Raw genomic sequence first — 22,046 nt, forward strand, 5'->3', positions numbered from 1 at the left:
AACAGTATTAATTACTAACCAGCCTGTTTTGAACTAGTTCTTACTATTTTTTATGAGATTAGCATTTTATCCTTGTGCAGCCAATTGTAGCTCTTTCTTATACAGTTTCTTAGTGATTATTATGACGTCTTTAATTTCATTAGAATTATTCACTTTGCCAAAGCACTTTAACAGCAGTAGCTTATTTTTTAAATTCTCCAACTGTATAGTGTACTACAATTTACCCTTTCTTGTTTCGTGATATTTCTAGCTATTTAACATATGTATTAAGAAGCTGTGGTATGTTTCGCCAACTGTTTGGGCATTGAAATCACATCTTTGAACTAATTTTTTCCAGTTAGTTGTGCTCAGCTGATGTGTTAATTTTCTGATTTTTTTCTGTTAGTATTAATGTATTAGAGTTTGATAACTTTTGTACAGCCTTATTCCAATTCCCTTTTATAAAATGTCTTAATGCTACTGTTAACATTGAGTGGTCTGAGAAATCAAATTCCTTTGTACTGGTGAAGTACATGTCACAAGCACAGACAACAAAAGTATTATCTAAGCCCGTTTTTAGTCTTGTTAGTTCTGAGTTTACGTGATGGAAGTTGTGCTGCCTTAACATATTCAGTAACTTATTTACACTGGGTTCGTTACATGTTACAACAAAACTTGAATTAAAGTCTCCCCCAGTTACAGTTACATATTATTTCCACTTTGTTATGTAGCAGAGTACACTGTCTAAAGTATCTAAAAAACTTTTTTCTCTGAGTCAGGGAAGTGGTAAATATGTGCCAAGATGAGTTTCATTACATCACATATGATTCCAGCAGTTTCAAAGTGTTTCTCTACACATGCCCAATTAAGATCTAGTGTTCTAAACTCTATGTCATTTGCAACATAGATAACAGTATCATAACTATGATAATGAGGTCTCCAAAAACTGTTTCCACATTCAGAACCTACTGGTACATAGTATTCTATTTGTCCTGGTTTAAGCCAATGTTCAGATAAACATAGAAAAGAATACTTATTTTGTGGCATCCTCAACATAACCCAATTTGCACCAGGGTATTTTCTCTGTAACATATGAAATTCTTGGGTCAATTAATAACAATATGTCACCTACTGGAATTTTCTGTGACTTGCAAAGAACTTTGATTGTGTAGATCACAACATGCTCTCAGGGTAGGCCGACTTTTGTGGTTTGAATGGTAGCACCAGGGGGTGGATTGAATCATATCTACACAATTGAAAGCAGAAAGTAATCCTTGATAGTACTGAAGGCTGTTCTGCTTTATCTGACTGTGGACCATAAAAATATGGAATGCCATAAGGCACCATTTTTGGACCTTTTCTGTTTCTTACCTTCATCAACAATCTCCCACTTTGTACAAACATTGAAAGTAAATTTACTCTATTTCCTGATGACATTACTAGTCTGCTTGAAAGCCAACCAGCTATGTAACTATAAAATAAATGTAACGCTGTACTTGTAGACATCTTACACTGGTTTAAGTCAAATACTGAAAAAACTCATTGTATGCAATTTCACACATCTTAACAAGAAAATGAGATAATCCACTTGAACTGTGATTACCAAAATATATTATTTTGTGAATCTTCAAAGTTGGTGCACATTCTAATTGATGGCAAATTAAATTGGTCCAGACATATTCTATACCTTTCAAAAGGACTCAGTGTGACAACATATTCTCTGCATCTATTAACCCTGTTGATGACATGGATGCTATCAAAGCTGCATATTTTGGCTGTTTTCACTCTATCATGCCATAAGGTATAATTTTTTGGAGTAATCAGCTTTTAGCCAAAAAATATTCATTGCACAAAAGAATTTTTGCAAAAGTCTGTTCCATAAGCTCCAAATATCAATGACGTAATAACCATTCTTTACATATAACTGTGCAGACCGTGACCACAATACAAGGTCTAAAAAATGATTCACATGGGGTTCTAAAACATCTAAGTCTTGCACAAAAAAGTGTTCAATATTCTGTTACAAAAGTTTTCAGTTCTCTTCTGCCAGATATTAAACTCGACATTAATGACCCACCTGGATTTAAATCTAAATTAAGAAACTATCGTATGGATAAGTCATTTTTTTGTTTTGAGGGGTATATGAAGATTGACCTGTGATTGTTCTTGTAAGCTAGTACTGCCATTTGTATTTATGTTATGAGGCTTTCAATTTCTAATACACTAACCATTACTTGCATTCCTCATAAAAATATCTTTTTCTTTTTGTACCTTAAGATGTTCTCAGTAGTGTACATTATTTTCTTCTACACTCTTAATTGTGTCTATTTAATATGCACAAGTGACTCATTACACATCCTTGTGATTCATCACAATTTGGATCCACAGAATTTGAAATAAATAAATAAATAACTTTTACAAGGTTATTGGACATGTTTCCATGGTTCTCATTGAAGTCCCATGACATTTCAGTGAATAACCTTTCCATCATCAGGTGGTTCTGATGGAATGGTCTGTCTGCTCATTGTCAGTGTTATTTATGTCCGTCAGTCAGGCTTCGATTCACCATTCACAATCCCCCAATAACACACAGTTATAGGGTCAGTTAACTATTGTTTAACTTTCAATAAGCCTCATTAATAGGTTGCAGACAAACATCCACATACTGCTACAATAGTTAAATGTTGAACCTTTACGATCAGTAAAAGCCCAACCACATATTTCACAGTCTTTGAAATAAATTGAACAGACACTTTCATTGCTTTAACATACGGCCTATTGATGAACACTTATTTCATGGTTAACCTGATATACTGGTGTTGTTCTAACCAAGACAGGTTTCTTGTCTGAAACTTGGCTGTCAGGACCAAAAATTGAGCCCTTATATATCATCATAATAATAGGCACTAAAACTACACATTGTTTGATGTTTAATTTACAGAAATTACAATTAAAACCTAACTCATAAAATAACTGAATACATTGAAAACTTGCTTCTATTTAACAGTTTCTTCTACTACAAGAGTTAAGCCAAATTATTTGTTTACATCATGAAATTATTTGATATAGTTATGCAAACAATACTTTTGTCAAAACTGGTAATTACTTTAGAATTAATTAAGTGCTGACTTTGCTAACATGTTTTTGAATAGGGCTAAATAAATACTTAAAGAGTGCTATTAATAGTTTCTCCAAATGTTTATTATTAGTACAGAATTTATATTTATTTACAAGCCAAGAGTTTAATTTATGAAACAATTACTGATTTCACCCTATGACATAAGATACTACCTATTAATAGACAAAATAAATTAGAAAATCAATTACATAGATAAAACTAAGTACAAAATTAGATCTAGTACTATATTTTTTATAACTGAGGGCCAATGTTTCTCTTTTCTGAAAATACAGATTACACTCGTGTATGTTAATGGTAATTAGTCAAAAATGAAAATTGAATTTTAGGGAGGCAGATGGCAAAACAAGAGGGGAAGTAAAAATATCACAGCTTGCTTCATCACATCATCCCCTCATTGTATTGAACAGATAGATATTGCAGGTAGCTAACTGGGCAATTCAGTGACTACAAGTGACCCCAGAGAGTGGGTTAAAAATCTACACACACAAAAATATTACATAAGAAATCTTATCAAAAGAACACAGTACATATATTAAAAACAAAGATTCCAAGACTTACCAAGAAGAAAAGCGCCGGCAGACAGGCACAATGAACAAAACACACAAACACACACACAGAATTACTAGCTTTCGCAACCGATGGTTGCTTCTTCGGTTGCGAAAGCTAGTAATTCTGTGTGTGTGTTTGTGTGTTTTGTTCATTGTGCCTGTCTGCCGGCGCTTTCCCGCTTGGTAAGTCTTGGAATCTTTGTTTTTAATACATTTTTCCCATGTGGAAGTTTCTTTCTATTTTATTTACTACACAGTACATATGTTTTTCAAATTTCTACTTATATGAACTGGCCATATGAAAATCCACATATAAAATATTTACATACATGTATTGTACAATAGCACAAAATATCCATAAGTTATACATTTTAATGGAAATAGGCCATCTTCATCATAAGTGATGTCCTTTTTACAAGTCCTGTATCCTCATGGGTTGCAAAAAGTTAAATTACACTGTGCATAGTAGTTCACTTTTTTAGACAGAAAATTTCACTTGCTCAATGTTCAGTATTTTTCAGAAGCACTTTAACACTTTTAATGATCTTTAACACGTTTTCTCACCAAGTTGGCCATGTCTTCGACAGGCCCAAATGGCAGTTAGTGAGGAAATGCACTGCTATCAGTTCCCTTTGGAAGTGGTTCTCCCCCACCACAGCACATGAAAAAATTAGACAAAATACCCTACCTTGGTACGCTTACTTTTACTTCTAAATATAAGGGAAAAAATGTTTAACACGAATGGCAAATAATGATCATTACTTCATAAATCAATACATTACATTGTCCTCAAAACTTCAAAATAATTAGCACTAAATTTGACTATAGTACAAAATGTGTAGACTAGAAAAATTTTAAATCAAGTACACATCACACTAAAAAACATTACTCTAGGTCATAACTGTCTGAAACTAGTTAATCTTGAAAGAACACCTCACTAGAATTAGAAATGACACTTGTCTTGCTACTATCATTTACATTACTCTCACCCGTTATTACAGCACATTTATATACCCAATGACTGTTCATCTGTACCCCCTTTAGTGCAAACCAAAACTTGATTATTATCTGTTTAAATCCTTTGATCCACAGTTGAAATCATCTCTTCAATTTCTTTTACTTGAATTTCTCCTACCATTTCCATGCCAATTCTGACTATCCTCCACCCGACCATTCCTTGAATTTTTACTATAATCAGTCCTGTTCATCCTATTTACGTGAAATTCTCTCCCTGACAGATTTTTTCATCAAAATACCTCCTACAATCTTCCACTGAGGGCTTCACCCTCTCCAATTTATCAATATAATTCAAGCAATGACTAATATTACCCCTAGGGACAGGTACAAGCAATTCTCTAACTTTCTGAGGCAACTTAGTTTTTAAACCAATAATTATTGATTCACTACCTAGCTCTTTGTCCAAATATTTCAGTTTGTTTATCCAAAGCTAACAGAAACCTATCACAGTACAACCTTTCACAGTACCCTTCCCAGAGTCACATCCCTCTCTTCCCCAAAATTCACTCAAAGTTCTCTGCTGCTTCTCTTTGGAACAATATTCATCTAAAAATGCTTTCTCAAAGCTATGCCATGAAGTACAGCTACCTGAGCTTCCCATCCATAAGTATCCCCTTCCAAAAAGCCTCTCACTAATGAAATTTTCTCTTTATTATTCCATTTTTCAGGAAAATCATTAAAATTCCTGATGAAATCCAGTGGATGGTTCAGAATAATTAAATTTCTTACAAGTAACCGATGAAGGACTGTTTGGGACACTACATACTCTATGCTTTAGATTTTGTACCTCTTCCATTTTTTTTCTTTACTTCAGCCAGTTTTGAACCTACAATTTTATTGACTTTTGCCAGTTTTTCTTCTACCACTACTGCACACTTGGTTTCCACCTCTATTTATAAATCATTTTTAATCTGGTTGATTTCATTCTCAAGTTTAACCCCATTTTCAACACAAAATTTCCTGGCATCTTTGCCTTCATCTTCACACTGTTTTTCAGAAGCCTCCTCCCTCCAACCATAGTCATCATGAAGTTTCTTTCTCTCTTCTACACATTTACTGCTCATTAATGTTAATTTCTCATAGGTTTTCTGGACTACTTTCTTTATCTTTTCATCTCAGTCTTTCACTACGGCCTCAACCTTCTTATTTAATTCTGAAATACTAGAGCTAACTACCTTAATTTCCTTTTTAATTTCTTTCTTCAGTTCACCTTGTAAGCTAGTCATGTCAGTTTTAACACTACTAATGTCTTCTTTCATACTCATATTATTCAAACAGCTCATAATTTGCCTTAACATTGCTCCCACTTTTGCATCTGCCATAAACTTTTGCACTTGCTGGCTTTCACTACTGGATCCTCCTCCTTAATCTTAACGATCTCATCCACTTCAGTACTGTTTTCATCCATTTCGCTCACATCACCATACAATGTATATGATTCTTTTATCATTCCATTTACTTTTGTCCCCATCACTCAAATTGACATTCATGTCCCATTTATAGTCACTATCATTTACAGAACCAATCCCTATTAAGTCTTTCTATTCATTTAAAAACTTAACCTCCACAGCTTCGTTATCAATTTTCACATCACTTCCCTTAAAACAATACCTCCACTAACAGTTAATTAGTTCAAAAATTATCACATCATGCACTCAAAGTATGATCTTTTTATTGCACAACTGAAAGGTCTTTAATGTGGCAGGTATTGCTACAACAATTGATTACAGTCACTGAAGAAAGTTAACAATAATATGACTTATCTTGTATTTGCAATCTAACAACGATCTCGCTCTGGCTTTTGCTTGTAATTAAAATTGTTGTCTTGGTAGCATGACTATCACTGTTGGTGCGAAAGGCACTCAGATGTTAATTACACTGACTTGAAGAACTTACAAACACAATCTTTCAGGATTAATTTGATGATTTTTGTTTTTCATTGCAATGTGCTTCATACTTTTTTAAACAATAGTCACTTAAAAATAACTTTTGATAAAAATTCACGTTTATTAAACTTTTTAAACTTTCGCATGTTCAAAAAATTACTTTATCATACAATTTTGCAGCTGTTACTGCTCTTAATAAAAGTCACAACATTTTTCATTGTCCATAAAACTCAGACTTATCTTTCATTTCAAACACAAAGTCAAGACTGTTCATATTCACACTTCAACACCAAAAGTCACACACCAGCATCAAAAATAACAATAAGTACAAAGATATTCACACTAGATATTATATATATTTCAACATCTCAAAATATTGATGTACCTACATATAAAATTGAAACCAAATTTGAACAGAGTGAAAAATATGAGACATGACACAGAAAAATATTCAATAATCTACGGTATTGAAAAATAGAGTTGGCGGATGGTAATGGTTTCACAAATAAAGAACCATTACACCATGTTGTCCATTCTCCTCCAACTCACTGTAATGTTCATTAAGGCCACTCATTAGGTATCACTTAACATAGAACGGCTTTTCCCATGAAATTATCTTATATTTATTCACTCTTCTGCTGCTGCTGGGGTTTTCATCTTGATTCATTGTCTGCACGATAGCTGTATGTTGTAATTTTCTCAGCAAGGCATCTGATTTATCTCAGTTGGCTGTGCTGATTGGCTGCTTCTGTACTCAATTGCTGCTTTTATAGAACCTGCTCCCTGACTGGCTGCTGTCCTACTGTGGCCATGAAACCATGTGTTGAATGGCTGTTGTGTCTCCTTCTTTAAAACTGCACTATAAACTGCTCTTGAATTCACCGTTCAAAGTTCACGAGTCCTAGTTTCTTGGGCACAACCACAATAATACTCACCCACAAGGGCACCATATGTGATGTTCGTCTGCTTTATTTCCTCATTCATTGACCTCAGTGTCGATGTACTGCATTACTATACTGGCTGAAAAATAGGGTGATGGAAGTTCAACACTGACTATGTAAACGATGTAGCCACCTGTTGCACAGATGCATTTCACTGTTCTTTACTTTCAGTGTTCACAACCTCTGAATAATACACAGTTATATGGCGAGTTAACTATTGTTTAACTTTTGGTAAGTCTCAATAGGTTGCAGGCAAACATCCCCATACTGCTACAGTAGTTTACTGTTGAACATCTACGAGCAGTAAAAGCCCAACCACACATTTCACAGTCTTTCCAATAGATTGAACACACTCTCTCATTGCTTTAACATACAGCCTATTGATGTAACACTAATTTCATGGTTAAGTTGATGCATTGTTCTTGTCCTAACCAAAAATTGGGCCCTTGTATATCATCACAATAATATGCACTGAAACTACAAATTGTTCAACGTTAAATTTACAGAAATTACAATTAAAGCGTAACTCATTAAATTAGCTGAATACATCAGAAATTCCTTCTTTTTAACAGTTTCTTCTTCTACAAGAGCTAAGCCGAATTATTTGTTTGAATCATGAAATTAACCATTATAGTTACACAAACAATACTTTTGACAAAACTGGTAATTACTTCAGAATTAATTAAGTGCTGACTTTGATAATATGTTTTTGAATAGAGCCAAATAAATACTTAAAGAGTGCTATTAATAGTTTCTCCAAATGTTTATAATTAGTACAGAATTTATATTTGTTTATAAGCCAACAACTGAATGTAAGTTACAAAACAATTATTCATTTCACTCTGTAACAAAAGATACTAACTAGTAATAGTCAAAATAAATTAGAAAATCAATTATATACACAAAATTAGATCTGATGCTATATTCTTTATAACTGAGGACCAACCTTCCTCTTTTACAAAAATGCAGATTATACTCACATATGTTAATGGTAATTAGTCAAAAATGAAAATTGAATTTTTGGGAAGCAGATAGCAAAACAAGAGGGGAAGTAGAAATATCCCTGCTTGCTTCATCACAGTGTGAACCATTCAACGCAATGTAATCAATATGAGCTTTCAGAGCTAAAGGCCCACATATGTACCCTTGATGACTTCAGGACACCTGGGCCCATTAATACCGACATTGGATTGTTGATAACTGGAAACATGTTGCATGACTGGAGGAGTCTTGTTTCAAATTGTATTGTGTGGATGGATGTGTGCAGGTGTGGAGACAGCCTCATGAAACCATGGACCATGCATGTCAGCAGGGGACTGTTCAAGCTAATGGAGGCTCTGTAATGCTGTGGGGCATGTTCATTTGGAGTGATATGGAATCCCTAATATGTCTAGATATGACTCTGGCATGTGACACATACTGAAGCATCCTGTCTGATCATCTGCCTCCATTCTTTTCCAGTGTGCACTCCAACGGACTTGGGCAATTCCAGCAGGACAATGCAACACCCCACATGTCCAGAATATCTACAGAGTGGCTAAACACTTTTGATAGCCACCAGACTCCCCATACATGAGGATTATAGAGCATGTGTGGGATGCTTTGCAGCGTATCTCCACCCCTTTGTACTCTTACGGATTTATGGACAACCTGGAAGGATTCAAGGTGTCAATTCTCTACAAAAGTAATTCAGACTTTAGTTGACTCCATGCTACACCATGTTGCATCACTTCTGCATACTTGCTACTTGGGGTGGGCCCTACGTGATATTTCTTTGGCTCTTCAGTGTATTAATGTTCAACAACCTCCCGTTTCCACCTGTATCAAGTGAAATGTCAAGCTCAGAAAGAAGGTAATGTGTCAGTATTATACAATTCATTGCTTTGGGGGTAAGTTTTTCCAGAAAAGAAAAAAAAAAGAAAGAAAAAACATACTTTGAAAGTCTTAGGTAAAAAAAGTTTTATTATCACTATTATTGTTGCCCCCCCCCCCCCCCCCATGAACCATGGACCTTGCCATTGGTGGGGAGGCTTGCGTGCCTCAGCGATACAGATGGCCATACCGTAGGTGCAACCACAATGGAGGGGTATCTGTTGAGAGGCCAGATAAACATGTAGTTCCTGAAGAGGGGCAGCAGCCTTTTCAGTAGTTACATAGGCAACAGTCTGGATGATTGACTGATCTGGCCTTGTAACACTAACCAAAATGACCCTGCTGTGCTGGTACTGTGAACAGCTGAAAGCAAGGGGAAACTACAGCTGTAATTTTTCCCGAGGGCTTGCAGCTTTACTGTTGGTTAAATGATGATGGTGTACTCTTGGGTAAAATTTTCTGGAGGTAAAATAGTCCCCCATTCGGATCTCCAGACAGGGACTACTCAAGAGGATGTTGTTATCAGGAGAAAGAAAACTGGCATTCTATGGATCAGAGTGTGGGATGTCAGATCCCTTAATTGGGCAGGTAGTTTAGAAAATTTAAAAAGGGAAATGGATAGCTAAAAGTTAGATATAGTGGGAATTAGTGAAGTTCAGCGGCAGGAGGAGCAAAGACTTTTGGTCAGGTGAATACAGGGTTGTAAATACAAAATCAAATAGGGGTAATGCAGGAGTAGGTTTAATAATGAAAAAAAAAAAAAAAAAAAATAGAAGTGCGGGTAAGCTACTACAAACAGCATAATGAATGCATTATTGTAGCCAAGATAGACACGAAGCCCACACCTACTACAGTAGTACAAGTTTATATGCCAACTAGCTCTGCAGATGATGAAGAAATTGATGAAATGTTTGATGAGATAAAATAAATTATTCAGGTAGTGAAAGGAGACGAAAATTTAATAGTCATGGGTGACAGGAATTCGAGAGTAGGAAAAGGGAGAGAAGGAAACATAGTAGGCAAATATGGATTGGAGGAAATAAATGAAAGAGGAAGCCGTCTGGTAGAATTTTGCACAGAGCATAACTTAATCATAGCTAACACTTGGTTCAAGAATCATAAAAGAAGGTTGTACACATGGAAGAATACTGGCAGTACTAGAAAATATCAGATAGATTATATAATGGTAAGACAGAGATTTAGGAACCAGGTATTAAATTGTAAGACATTTCCAGGGGCAGATGTGGACTCTGACCACAATCTATTGGTTAGGAACTGTAGATTAAAACTGAATAAACTGCAGAAAGGTGGGAATTTAAGGAGATGAGACCTGGACAAACTGATTAAACCAGAGGTTGTACAGAGTTTCAGGGAGAGCATAAGGGAACAATTGTCGCAAATGGGGGAAAGAAATACAGTAGAAGAAGAATGGGTAGCTCTGAGGGATGAAGTAGTGAAGGCAGCAGAAGATCAAGTAGGTAAAACGATGAGGGCTAGTAGAAATCCTTGGATAACAGAAGAAATAGTGAATTTAATTGATGAAAGTAGAAAATATAAAAATGCAGTAAATGAAGCACGCAAAAAGGAATACAAACGTCTCAAAAATGAGATTAACAGGAAGTGTAAAATGGCTAAGCAGGGATGGCTAGAGGACAAATGCAAGGATGTAGAGGCTTACCTCACTAGGGGTAAGATAGATACTGCCTACAGGAAAATTAAAGAGACCTTTGGAGAAAAGAGAACCACTTGTATGAATATCAAGAGCTCAGATGGAAACCCAGTTCTAAGCAAAGAAGGGAAAGCAGAAAGGTGGAAGGAGTATATAGAGCGTCTATACAACGGCAATGTACTCGAGGACAATATTCTGGAAATGGGAGAGAATGTAGATGAAGACGAATCGGGACATACAATACTGTGTAAAGAGTTTGACAGAGCACTGAAAGACCTGAGTTGAAACAAGGCCCCGGGAGTAGACAACATTCAACTAAAACTAATGACAGCCTTGGGAGAGCCAGTCCTGAAAAATCTCTACCATCTGGTGAGCAAGATGTATGAGACAGGCGAAATACTCTCAGACTTCAAGAAGAATATAATAATTCCAATCCCAAAGAAAGCAGGCATTGACAGATGTGAAAATTACCAAACTATCAGTTTAAAAAGCCACAGCTGCAAAATGCTAACACGAATTCTTTACAGACGAATGCAAAAACTAGTAGACACCGACTGTGGGGAAGATCAGTTTGGATTCCGTAGAAATGTTGGAACACGTGAGGCAATACTGACCTTACGACATATCTTAGAAGAAAGAGTAAGGAAAGGCAAACCTATGTTTCTAACATTTGTAGACTTAGTTAAAGCTTTTGACAATGTTGACTGGAATACTCTCTTTCAAATTCTAAAGGTGGCAGGGGTAAAATACAGGGAGCGAAAGGCTATTTACAATTTGTACAGAAACCAGATGACAGTTATAAGTGTCGAGGGACATGAAAGGGAAGCAGTGGTTGGGAAGGGAGTGAGACAGAGTTGTAGCCTCTCCCCAATGTTATTCAATCTGTATATTGAGCAAGCAGTAAAGGAAACGAAAGAAAAATTTGGAGTTGGTATTACAATCCATGGAGAAGAAATAAAAACTTTGAGGTTCGCCGATGACATTGTAATTCTGTCAGAGACAGCAAAGGACTTGGAAGAGCAGTTGAATGGAATGGACAGTGTCTTGAAAGGAGGATATAAGATGAACATCAACAAAAGCAAAACGAGGATAATGGAATGTAGTCTAATTAAGTCAGGTGATGCTGAGGGAATTAGATTCGGAAATCAGACACTTAAAGTAGTAAAGGAGTTTTGCTATTTGGGGAACAAAATAACTGATGATGGTCGAAGTAGAGAGGATATAAAATGTAGACTGGCAATGGCAAGGAAAGTGTTTCTGAAGAAGAGAAATTTGTTAACATCAAGTATAGATTTAAGTGTCAGGAAGTTGTTTCTGAAAGCATTTGTACGGAGTGTAGCCTTGTATGGAAGTGAAACATTGACAATAAATAGTTTGGACAAGAAGAGAATAGAAGCTTTTGAAATGTGGTGCTACATAAGAATGCTGAAGATAAGATGGGTAGATTACATAACTAATGAGGAGGTACTGAATAGAATTGGGGAGAAGAGGAGTTTATGGAACAACTTGACAAGAAGTAGGGATCGGTTGGTAGGAAATGTTCTGAGGCATCAAGGGATCACAAATTTAGCATTGGAGGGCAGCGTGGAGGGTAAAAATTGTAGAGGGGGACCAAGAGATGAACACACTAAGCAGATTCAGAAGGATGTAGGTTGCAGTAAGTACTGGGAGATGAAGAAGCTTGCACAGGATAGAGTAGCATGGAGAGCTGCATCAAACCAGTCTCAGGACTAAAGACCACAACAACAACATTATTGTTGTTTAAATGTGTTACATTTTTTTCTTAACTCTTCCTCTGTGTTATCTAAGTAACCCTTCAATGTACAGAACTGAATCAGTAATTATACTTCAGTAAAATGGTGTGTTTCTGTTCTCATTGTTGGTTAAACGTGATTGTTGCTTTACTGCTTTGATTCAACCATCATGGTCAGATAAATGATTTATTGTTGGCCTTACATATATTTCATGTAAGAGAGGAGTCAGATAGGAACTATCAACTGTTGTTGTACCATGTCCTATTCTTGCTGAGAATGTTATTGTGGGGATCAAACCAAAGCTGGACATCATCAGCAGTAAGCACCCTTGATCAGATTATCTGACATGAAATCAATGCTGATACCTCCCTGTACAGTTACATGTCAGTTATTTCTATAAAGTCTTATTTGTATTCCCTCTAACACTTTGATGAAGTTTACAACATTTTGCATTGAAGGCCTGTACACTGTTAGTGCTTTTATTTTGTATGTTTCCACGCCTATTGCACAAGGGCAACACTGCACTGTTCAAAGTAGAATCCTTATATTACTCCTAGTGTAGTGGGATACTAAAATGTATTCATCTATGTGATTCTTTTTAATTTCTATGATTTCCATATGATGTTTTGTAGCATACAGCACAGTTGTAGAAAAATCTTTACATTTTGCAATTTATTGTAATGATATAACAAGTTCATCTTTCTTATTTAGCAGCTGTCTTATGATAGAAAAGTTCAAATGTATTATTACTGTTACTTTTTGTGCTGTCCAAGCTGCCACTTTTGTTTCTCCATTGGTTGTTTCAACTGTGTCTGTAGTTACTTGGCAGCTCTGTCTTTCAGTGAATTTACCATAAAAAATGGCCTAGGCCTAGAGAAAGTATTGGAAATCACACAGATTGGACACATAGTGCTCTAGACTGAATGCTTCTGTAAATTAGTTGTATAAGTAACCTCTTGCTGGAAATATTCAGATGTAGACCATCCGTGCATGGTCCATGAGGCATTAACCACACCCATGTGTTATTGGCCTACTCTACTCCTGAACCATTCAACCTTGTTCGGGCACCCCAGTAATCACTATATGATCTTAGTCAACGTTTTCCCCAGGGAGCCTAAATCTCAGACAGTACTGATGAGTTACGATCATACCTGTTCCCTGGTATTCCCCAATCCAGGAGCGCTACGCTAACGTACACATTCCCCGCCCAGAATTGCCCATAGCAGGAGGATCTTCTTGGTCTTCCTTTTAATCCTCTGACTGCTATTAGCCTTAACTTGCACTTTTTTCCTGTCTTGTTACTAGTGTTTGTGAACTTCTTGGCTTGCCTTTACACTTTTTCCATGGTCTGCACAGCAGTAAAGTTGTTGGAGAAAGCTAGGCCAAAACTAGCAGACTTGCAGCTTCTCTTAATTCTCTTGTATGATTTCATGAGTTTGACCACAGTCAAGTCTGTCAACTGCACATATTCTGCCTGTGCTGCTGACAAATCTGCTTTGAGTTTTACAATCACTGATCCTGGCAAGTGGTGCTTCACAGTGAGAAAGGCTACCCATGTATCTTTTCAAGTTGGTTGCTACACAGCATCCAGTGCGAAAAAGGATGGGTAGTTTTCACACTGTTGTCATTGGTACATTACCTTTATATTTCTCTCCTGTTGTTCAGCTTTCCCAAGTTGATGTGAAGATGAAAAGGACTGAGTATCTGCATTGGCTTCCACAGGGCCCAAGATCTCTTTACATTCATCATTATTATTTTTTTGAGAAAATATTTTGTGAATTATTTTTGTAACTTTTCTTTGCTTATTGGACTGCATGTTAGCTGAATCATCTTTACTTTTCAATATTAAAAGTGAATCTTTGGGTACTATGGGTCCTGGCTGATTTTCATTCAGCACATGACTAGGAACAATGTTCATTTTAATAGCAGCTTGGTTTGCCATATCATCAGCATCAATTTGGCTGAGCATTTTAATTCGTTCTAAGCTTTTCATGGCACTGTTATTGGACGGCTGTTCTCTAAAGTATCCATGCATCTGTGGTAGGACCAGCTTGTCATTCCCATTGCCATTTTCTACCTTTTCATCATATTGTTTATTTTCTAAACTGAAAATACTATGTTTTATTTTACTTTTCTGTGCAGGAAAGTACTCTGATTCTTGTTGTTTGACTGCTGCATGCTCCTCAGAAGATGAACTACTTTCTATAGGATAAATATGATCACGTTGATCATTCTTGAACTTTACAGATGGTGAAGTGGATCTTCTTGCTTCCTTTGGAGGTGTTTGAGTTGTATTAAAATCATTGTGACTTAAACTTTCCACTTTATTTGCTTCTTTATGGTTAATATCTTGCATCTGATAACAATTCACTGATCCTGTATTTGATTTCTTGTCAGCATTGTTAACAAGGCTTTCCACTGACTGTTGAATAGGTGTGTTGGTAAATGATTCAATGAGAATCTTATGTTCACTAGGAACTTCTTGCAGATCCACAGAGGAAGACATTAGTTTCTTCTCATTTATCTCAAATGGCAAATGGGATGACTTAAAGTGATTTTGATGTAAAATATAATTTTCCTCTGTACATTTTTCATCAGTATCAGACTTCTTGTCAGTACTAGATGGACTTTCATTCATATTTATGTCTTTGACCTCATCAAAACTTTTCATTTGGTGCTGTTTTGTTGTGTTAGAAATAGATTTTATAGGAATATCATTCACATGCCTGTCGTCTTTGGAAACCTTTGAGGAGTAAACTGGCTTTCTCCCTTCTCGTTTGTATTGTGGATTAGATGTGTGGAAATCATGGAGGTGTAATATCTTATTTCTTTTTGCTTTGATATTCTGAATATTATTTTTCTTATCTATGTCACTGTCATCATCAGGACACTCTACTGCCAGCTGAGATGCTGCGTCATTAATACAGGTTGTTGGTTCTAAGCAGATCGAAGGTCTCTGGTGATAGGAAGCATAATTATCTATTGTCTGTGGTTCATTTGATCTAGATGTCTGAGAATCATATGTGTTTCTGTTTCGTTTCTTTGTTTTTCTTGTAACATGGCTATGTATTTGTTCTTCACTCGTTTTTATCTCATGTGCACTAAAAACAAAATATGTTGGTAGTTGTTTTGCGATTGCTTTGCTTGTGTGTGTAGCTTTCTGGTCATGCTCTCTTGCTTGTCCAATTATTTTAATGTCAAATGTTTTTAAGTCATATGGTGCCACCAAATTTGTTTTAGAGAGATTTGGAATATGGTCACCAAAACTGTCCACATCATCCTCCATACATATACTAGACTGCATAGGGAATTTGTTTTTAGTGTAAGCACCAAACATAAAGCTACCTACTTGCTCTTCCAATTTCCAAGGATTCTGTGGCTTATGCATGTAGTGAAAACTATAACAGTTATCAGCACATGTTGTTTGTTTCCCAGCAGTAGACTCAATCATAAATATGCTGCTGGCTTCATGTATTGGACCATCTGACTCTACTTTGTTACCTACACTTTTCTTGAGATCATCTGATCCACAAACCACCATTTGTTGTTCATTACTCTGTGAATGTTCCATCATGGCATTATGTAGCATTTCCTTTTGCATTGTAAAACTCTCATCAGAGGCCATAAGATATGGATCTGTAGCATATTTCCTCTCACTGACACATTCTTCTTTTATCAAATTTATTTCCTTTTCAGTATCATCAGTTACTGGTTTATCTTTTCCATTTTCAAATACATGCCCTGTCTCTTTATTTTCAAATTCCAGTGGAATTAATTCCATATAGTTATTATTTTGTATTCTGAATGGAAGGTAAAACTTCAATGTTTTTCCAGGTTTCAAACTTTTGCTATAACATTCTGTTGTTTTTGGAAAAATAAATTCATTAGAAAGAGGTATATTAATTTCGACACCAACTCCATTTATTTTATTAAAAGGAGCATTAGATGAGTTATGTGGGGAAGTGGCATGCTCATATAGAGGGGAAGAGACACCAACTGTTTTATCAACATGAGTGCATACTTGTTTTTCAGAGTTTTTTATTTTTCTGTCTTTTCTTTGTAGACACACAGCTGATGTCAAGTTATTGTACAACTCATATGCTTCTGATAATCCAATTATAGTTACAAATTTGTTAATTTTATCTACATTTGCTGTAGTTTTATGATTGTATTCATATGCATTCTCTCTTTGATATACTGGACATTTTATTTGGCCATCATTTCTTTGCCAACTCACTACTGACGAGTTCAAATGATCATAGAAGTGATTTTCATCTGATGATCTCATCAGGCTTAAAACACTACTCATGGTTTTTTCTTCCTTAGGGGTTAAATTATGGTATTTGGGATCATACTGTCCTTGGTGTCTTCCCCTACAGTGTGAAAGTTGTTTTCTGCTACCTGATATCTTTTGATTCTCACCCTCTGCCATAGTTTCTGTACCACAATTTTCACTCAACTGTGAACAGTCTTCAGCTGTTTGGAGATGTGTGCAACTGGACCACTTGTCAGACTTTGGCACTGTATCATTTTTGGTTTGAATGTTTGAGTGCACTGCTCGGCTTTGATTTGTATTTTCCACAAACTCTGTGTTTTCCTCTTTCATTATTGATTTTTTTGTAGTTAGAATTTCACTGTTATCTGCTAGATTTGTTTGAATACATTTCTCATATTTTGTTGCACAATCTAAATTTTTTGTTTTTAAAAATGCCTTGCATTCCTTGTACTGTTCATTTTCTATGCTGGCATCAGGTATATTTTGTTTATCAGAAGATATTGTATGCAGATGTCTCACATTAGATTCTCTGGTACATTCTTTTATGTGTTGTTTAATGTTATAATAGGCAACCATCTCAGCGCAATTTCCAGTTTGTTCACTGGAAGCAAGATTTTGATCCTGCAATTTCATTAGAATATCCAATAAAGCTGAAAGGCGTTGCAAATCTTTCTTCTTAATTTTCGAACATAATGTTTCAAGTAATTCAGACAACATTTTCTGAAAATCATCCTTCCTCCACTTCGCAGTTTTGTTGGATCTGGGTGGTTCAACTGGATATGGCACTTGACTTTTCTTCCTTGGTTTGGATATTCCATATTCAGTTGTAAGATTTTCAGATTTTTGCAAGGTTTTAATATGAGTAGGAGTTGCAGACTGATTTGAAATCTTTTTCAGTTTCCCAGTAGATAAATGAGATCCTCTGTCAATTGAGCTTCGGTCATTCTTACTTTTAGCTCCTGTATGTGAATGTTCATTCCTTTGTTGGGTCTCTAAAAAAGGCGACCTTCCTTCCATTCTAACAGACTGATGTTCAGCTTTATTTTGTGGGGAGGATACAGACTTTTCAGTACAAATTTCAAATAATTTATTTTTCAGGAAAGCATTAAGTGTTTCTTTTAGAGTTGAGAAGATACTTTTCTTTCCACTGTCCATTTTAGTGGGTGGCACTGGACTATTAAGTTCATTGGAGTTAACATTTGTATCTTGTTTGTCAGAATCTGAAGTGTTAATTTTTATGTTGTAATTTTCTGTATTATACCTGTCCTCATGACGTCTGTTGGGTTGCTTTAAATTCAAATGGTGTATTTTCTGTTCACATTTATTCAAAACAACACCTGAATGTTCTTTTCTGCTATTGTATTGTTCTCTAATGTTATTTTCTGGTTGTGTTGATATTTCTGTAAGGAAACAATCTTTTGGACACCATTTATTCATTGTGATCCTTTCTTGGGGATTATGTTGTAATTTTGAGGAATCTTCCTCTACTACTACAGAACTTTGTGCCTGAAGAGCATTGCAGATTTCATCAAAAATCTTTTTTATTAGATCCATATCTAATGAAAATTTAGAATCCCACAGATTTCCTGAAGGTGAATTGTTATCACTATTCTGTTTACCATGTGAATAATCCATTGTTAGTTTCTGACCAATGACGGAACCAAGAAATTGTATTAATTTTTTTCCAGTTTCTTCAATCATTACTGATTTATCCATTACATCATGTAACTTGTTTTTCACATCTACCTCTTTTGTGTAGTGCATCTGACTCTGACTGTAAGAAACAGGGTGCAAGTGATGCACTTTGTCATTAATGTCTGTTAGTTCTTTTTTCTTACATGACCTCATTGTTGACCTCATTGTTGACCTCATTGTTGCTTCCTTCACTTCCTGTGGCTGAGATGGTAACACAATTGAAGTATCTGTTTTGTGCTTGTAGAGCTTTTCATGAAGAGAATTATTCTCGTGATACCCTTGTAGAGAATTGCTGAAATCATTGTTTCCTTGTGCTTCCATATAGAAAGCTGCTTCTTGTGTTTGTTGTGCATATGATGTGTTCGAATTTGAAATCAAATATATTTCTTTGTAGTCTTCAGCATTCTGTGTAATTTCTGAATTTGCTCTTAAGTATTTTGATTTACTGTTTATGTCATTTGTATGCTTTTTGGGAGCTTCTTCATTTTTCATGGAAGGTACTGATGCAGTTCTAAGATCCTGTACATTATGTATACTTCTATCTTCACAAACAGTTAAATACTCCTCTCTCCATTTGAGTCGTGATACTTCTTTCTCAAGAGTTAAACTTCTCTTCACAACACTTCGGAATCCTGTGGAACAAGAATTATTATTGATATGTTGGTAATGTGGCATGTTATTTCATTTTTGCTGTAATCATCTATCTGGCTGTGGACTATTTTTGAATTGTTGTTCCTTTGTTGTTCTGTGTATGTAATGTAATACTGATATGTGGATAGAAGTACTATGAATGATGTACTTGTTATTTATCAATGCGATCATAAACACCAGCAGTCTATAAAGTTATGAACACAGGACAGTAAATCTGGGCTGTGAACTATGTATGTATGTCATGATGGTAAGAATATAAATAACTGAAAAAGCAAGTTACGTTATTTGATCACATTGTTTGTGATATTTGTTATGATTTTGTATTTTCTCAAACTCAATAGTTTTATTTTGACTGGGTGGTGGGGGAGGCAAGAAGAAATCACTCATGTTATATAGTGTTTGTAAATTCAAATTTTTGACATATTTTCCACCGCCAAGGAACGTTGCTCCTTCCATCTGCATCAATACAGAAAAGTTTACTGATCATTAGCCATCCTACATACTGTTCCTGCCTTGTTGCTTGGCTCATGGAATTCCCCCAGATGTCCTTACCATCAAATTACCCATCTCTGGCTGCCACCTCTCCTTCCACAATGACCTCCACATGTTCAGATTCCACCAAGCCTTAGTCCTCACCAACATAGTCCTGCAGAACCATATTAACCTAGCCCTAACCTTCTTGCAGTACCCTCTCTCCATTCGCAAAATTCTCCTGCTATGCAACCCCAAATTCCTGGAACCCATAATACACACTGAAACTCTTGACCTCCAGGAACTAGAGCAACATACACAACACCAGATGAAAAAGCTCTCCACCCTGCTCACTTCCAACTCCCGTCTTGGAGTCCCACTGTCCACCCCCTCTACAACAATCTCCAAAGTTCCTCAACGTCCCCTCACAGCTGAGAAACCCAGTCTCACAGACCTACTAGATTTACCCAACACTCCAAAACTCACTCCCGCCACTACAGAGAATCCAGAACCTAAACAGAACTGAAACATAGTTGTGAACCTTTCCTCCAGAAGCCTTAGCCCCCAAAAAATTTCCATCCTTTTCAAAGGCCTCACTTTTTGCCTCATTCCCAAATTCAATCATGCAGGACTTGTTAAAGACCTTCTCTTCTTCTCCCATTCCCTACAGTGGAGACACGTTTTTGCCACCAACCCTACCAATCACACTCAACCAAAGACCAGCTGAACCCTGTCTAGCTCAGTTCAGTTCTCCATCCAACTGTGATACATCCTCACTGAGCCCAAATCACCCCCTGTTAACTTTCCAGAATTTCTTAACCTCCAACCTTGCCTCACCATAATTCCCCAAATCACTCAACATGCAAACTAACCATACAACTGCAATCCACCATCTAAAAACTGATCTGATCCTGCAATTCTACCAGCAGGTAAAGGGTCCACCACTGTTGTTTTGAACTGCAAGGATTATTGGCAGAAGGACTTTACTGGTTGTCAGATACATCCACCTACAAACCTTGCCAAAGTGACCCATTCCAGAAATCCAGCAGGATCTCCACTCACTCCAAAAATCCTTAGGCCATCCCCAGAACCTCTCCGGAGCCCATTTCTCTGCTCACTCCTACCACTCCCTGCATGCCTACCTTCTACATGCTTCCTAAAATCCATAAACTCGACACCCAGGATGCCCCATTGTGGCAGGTTACTGTGCCCCCACTGAGAGCATATCTGCTCTGATAGACCAACAACTTCAACCTATTATCCGGAATCTGCCCTCCTATATAAAAGATACCAACCATTTCCTCTACTGACTCTCTACCATTCCTGATCCTTCACTCCACGGTGCCCTGCTCATCACTATTGATGCCACCTCCTTTTACACTAACATTCCTAATGCCCATAGCCTTACCACTGTTGAGCACTACTTTCCCAATGCCTGACAGATTCCAAACCAACAACCTTGTTTCTAGTCACCATCACCAACTATATCCTCACCCACAATTACATCTATTATGAAGACATTACCTATAAACAAATCTGGGGCATGACTATGGGCACCACTTGGCACCATTATGTGCCATCCTGCACAATTCAGAATGATGTTGGTGGGAAGGATCCATATGGCACAGGCTGTAAAGCAGCCATTGAAATGAAGGATGTAATGTTTGGCGGTGTGCTCAGTGACAGGGTGGTCCAGTTGTTTCTTGGCCACCTTCCTAGAAGTTTGCCTCCATCTGAAAGATGGCAACATCAGTACTTCCATCCGTATCAAATCTACTAACCACCAGCAACACCTCCACATTGACAGCTGCCATCCATTCCATACCAAGAAGTCCCTTCCACACAGCCTAACCACCCATTGTTGTCACATCTGCAGTGACGAGCAGTTCCTCTTGAAATATACCAAGGGTCTCACTGAACCCTTCACAAACCATAATTATCCTCCCAACTTTGTACAAAAACAAATTTCCTGTGCCTTATCTTTCCAGTCTCCTACCACCTCAAAAAGTCCCCCTATCCAGCATAGAGGAGTATTACCCTCATAACTCAGTACCTCCTAGGACTTGAGCCACTGAATAACATTCTTCACCAGGGTTTCGACTAACTCTCATCGTGCCCTGAAATGAAAAATGTCCTGCCCACTATCCT

The 22,046-nt window shown here is 36.6% G+C and overlaps 1 protein-coding gene across 1 annotated transcript in view; it reads right to left on the minus strand.

The window, feature by feature from the left end:
* LOC126278544 (uncharacterized) overlaps positions 1 to 17,272 on the minus strand; it is a 204,720-nt gene extending 187,448 nt beyond the window's left edge. Inside the window, exon 1 of the mRNA XM_049978723.1 lies at positions 14,445 to 17,272. Within this exon, the coding sequence (XP_049834680.1) occupies positions 14,445 to 17,237 (2,793 nt within the window). The 5' untranslated portion in view covers positions 17,238 to 17,272. The remainder of the gene's footprint in view (positions 1 to 14,444) is intronic.
* Positions 17,273 to 22,046: the final 4,774 nt, after the last annotated feature.

The sequence above is a fragment of the Schistocerca gregaria genome, chromosome 6 (genome assembly GCF_023897955.1).
Source record: "Schistocerca gregaria isolate iqSchGreg1 chromosome 6, iqSchGreg1.2, whole genome shotgun sequence".
NCBI lineage: Eukaryota > Metazoa > Arthropoda > Insecta > Orthoptera > Acrididae > Schistocerca > Schistocerca gregaria.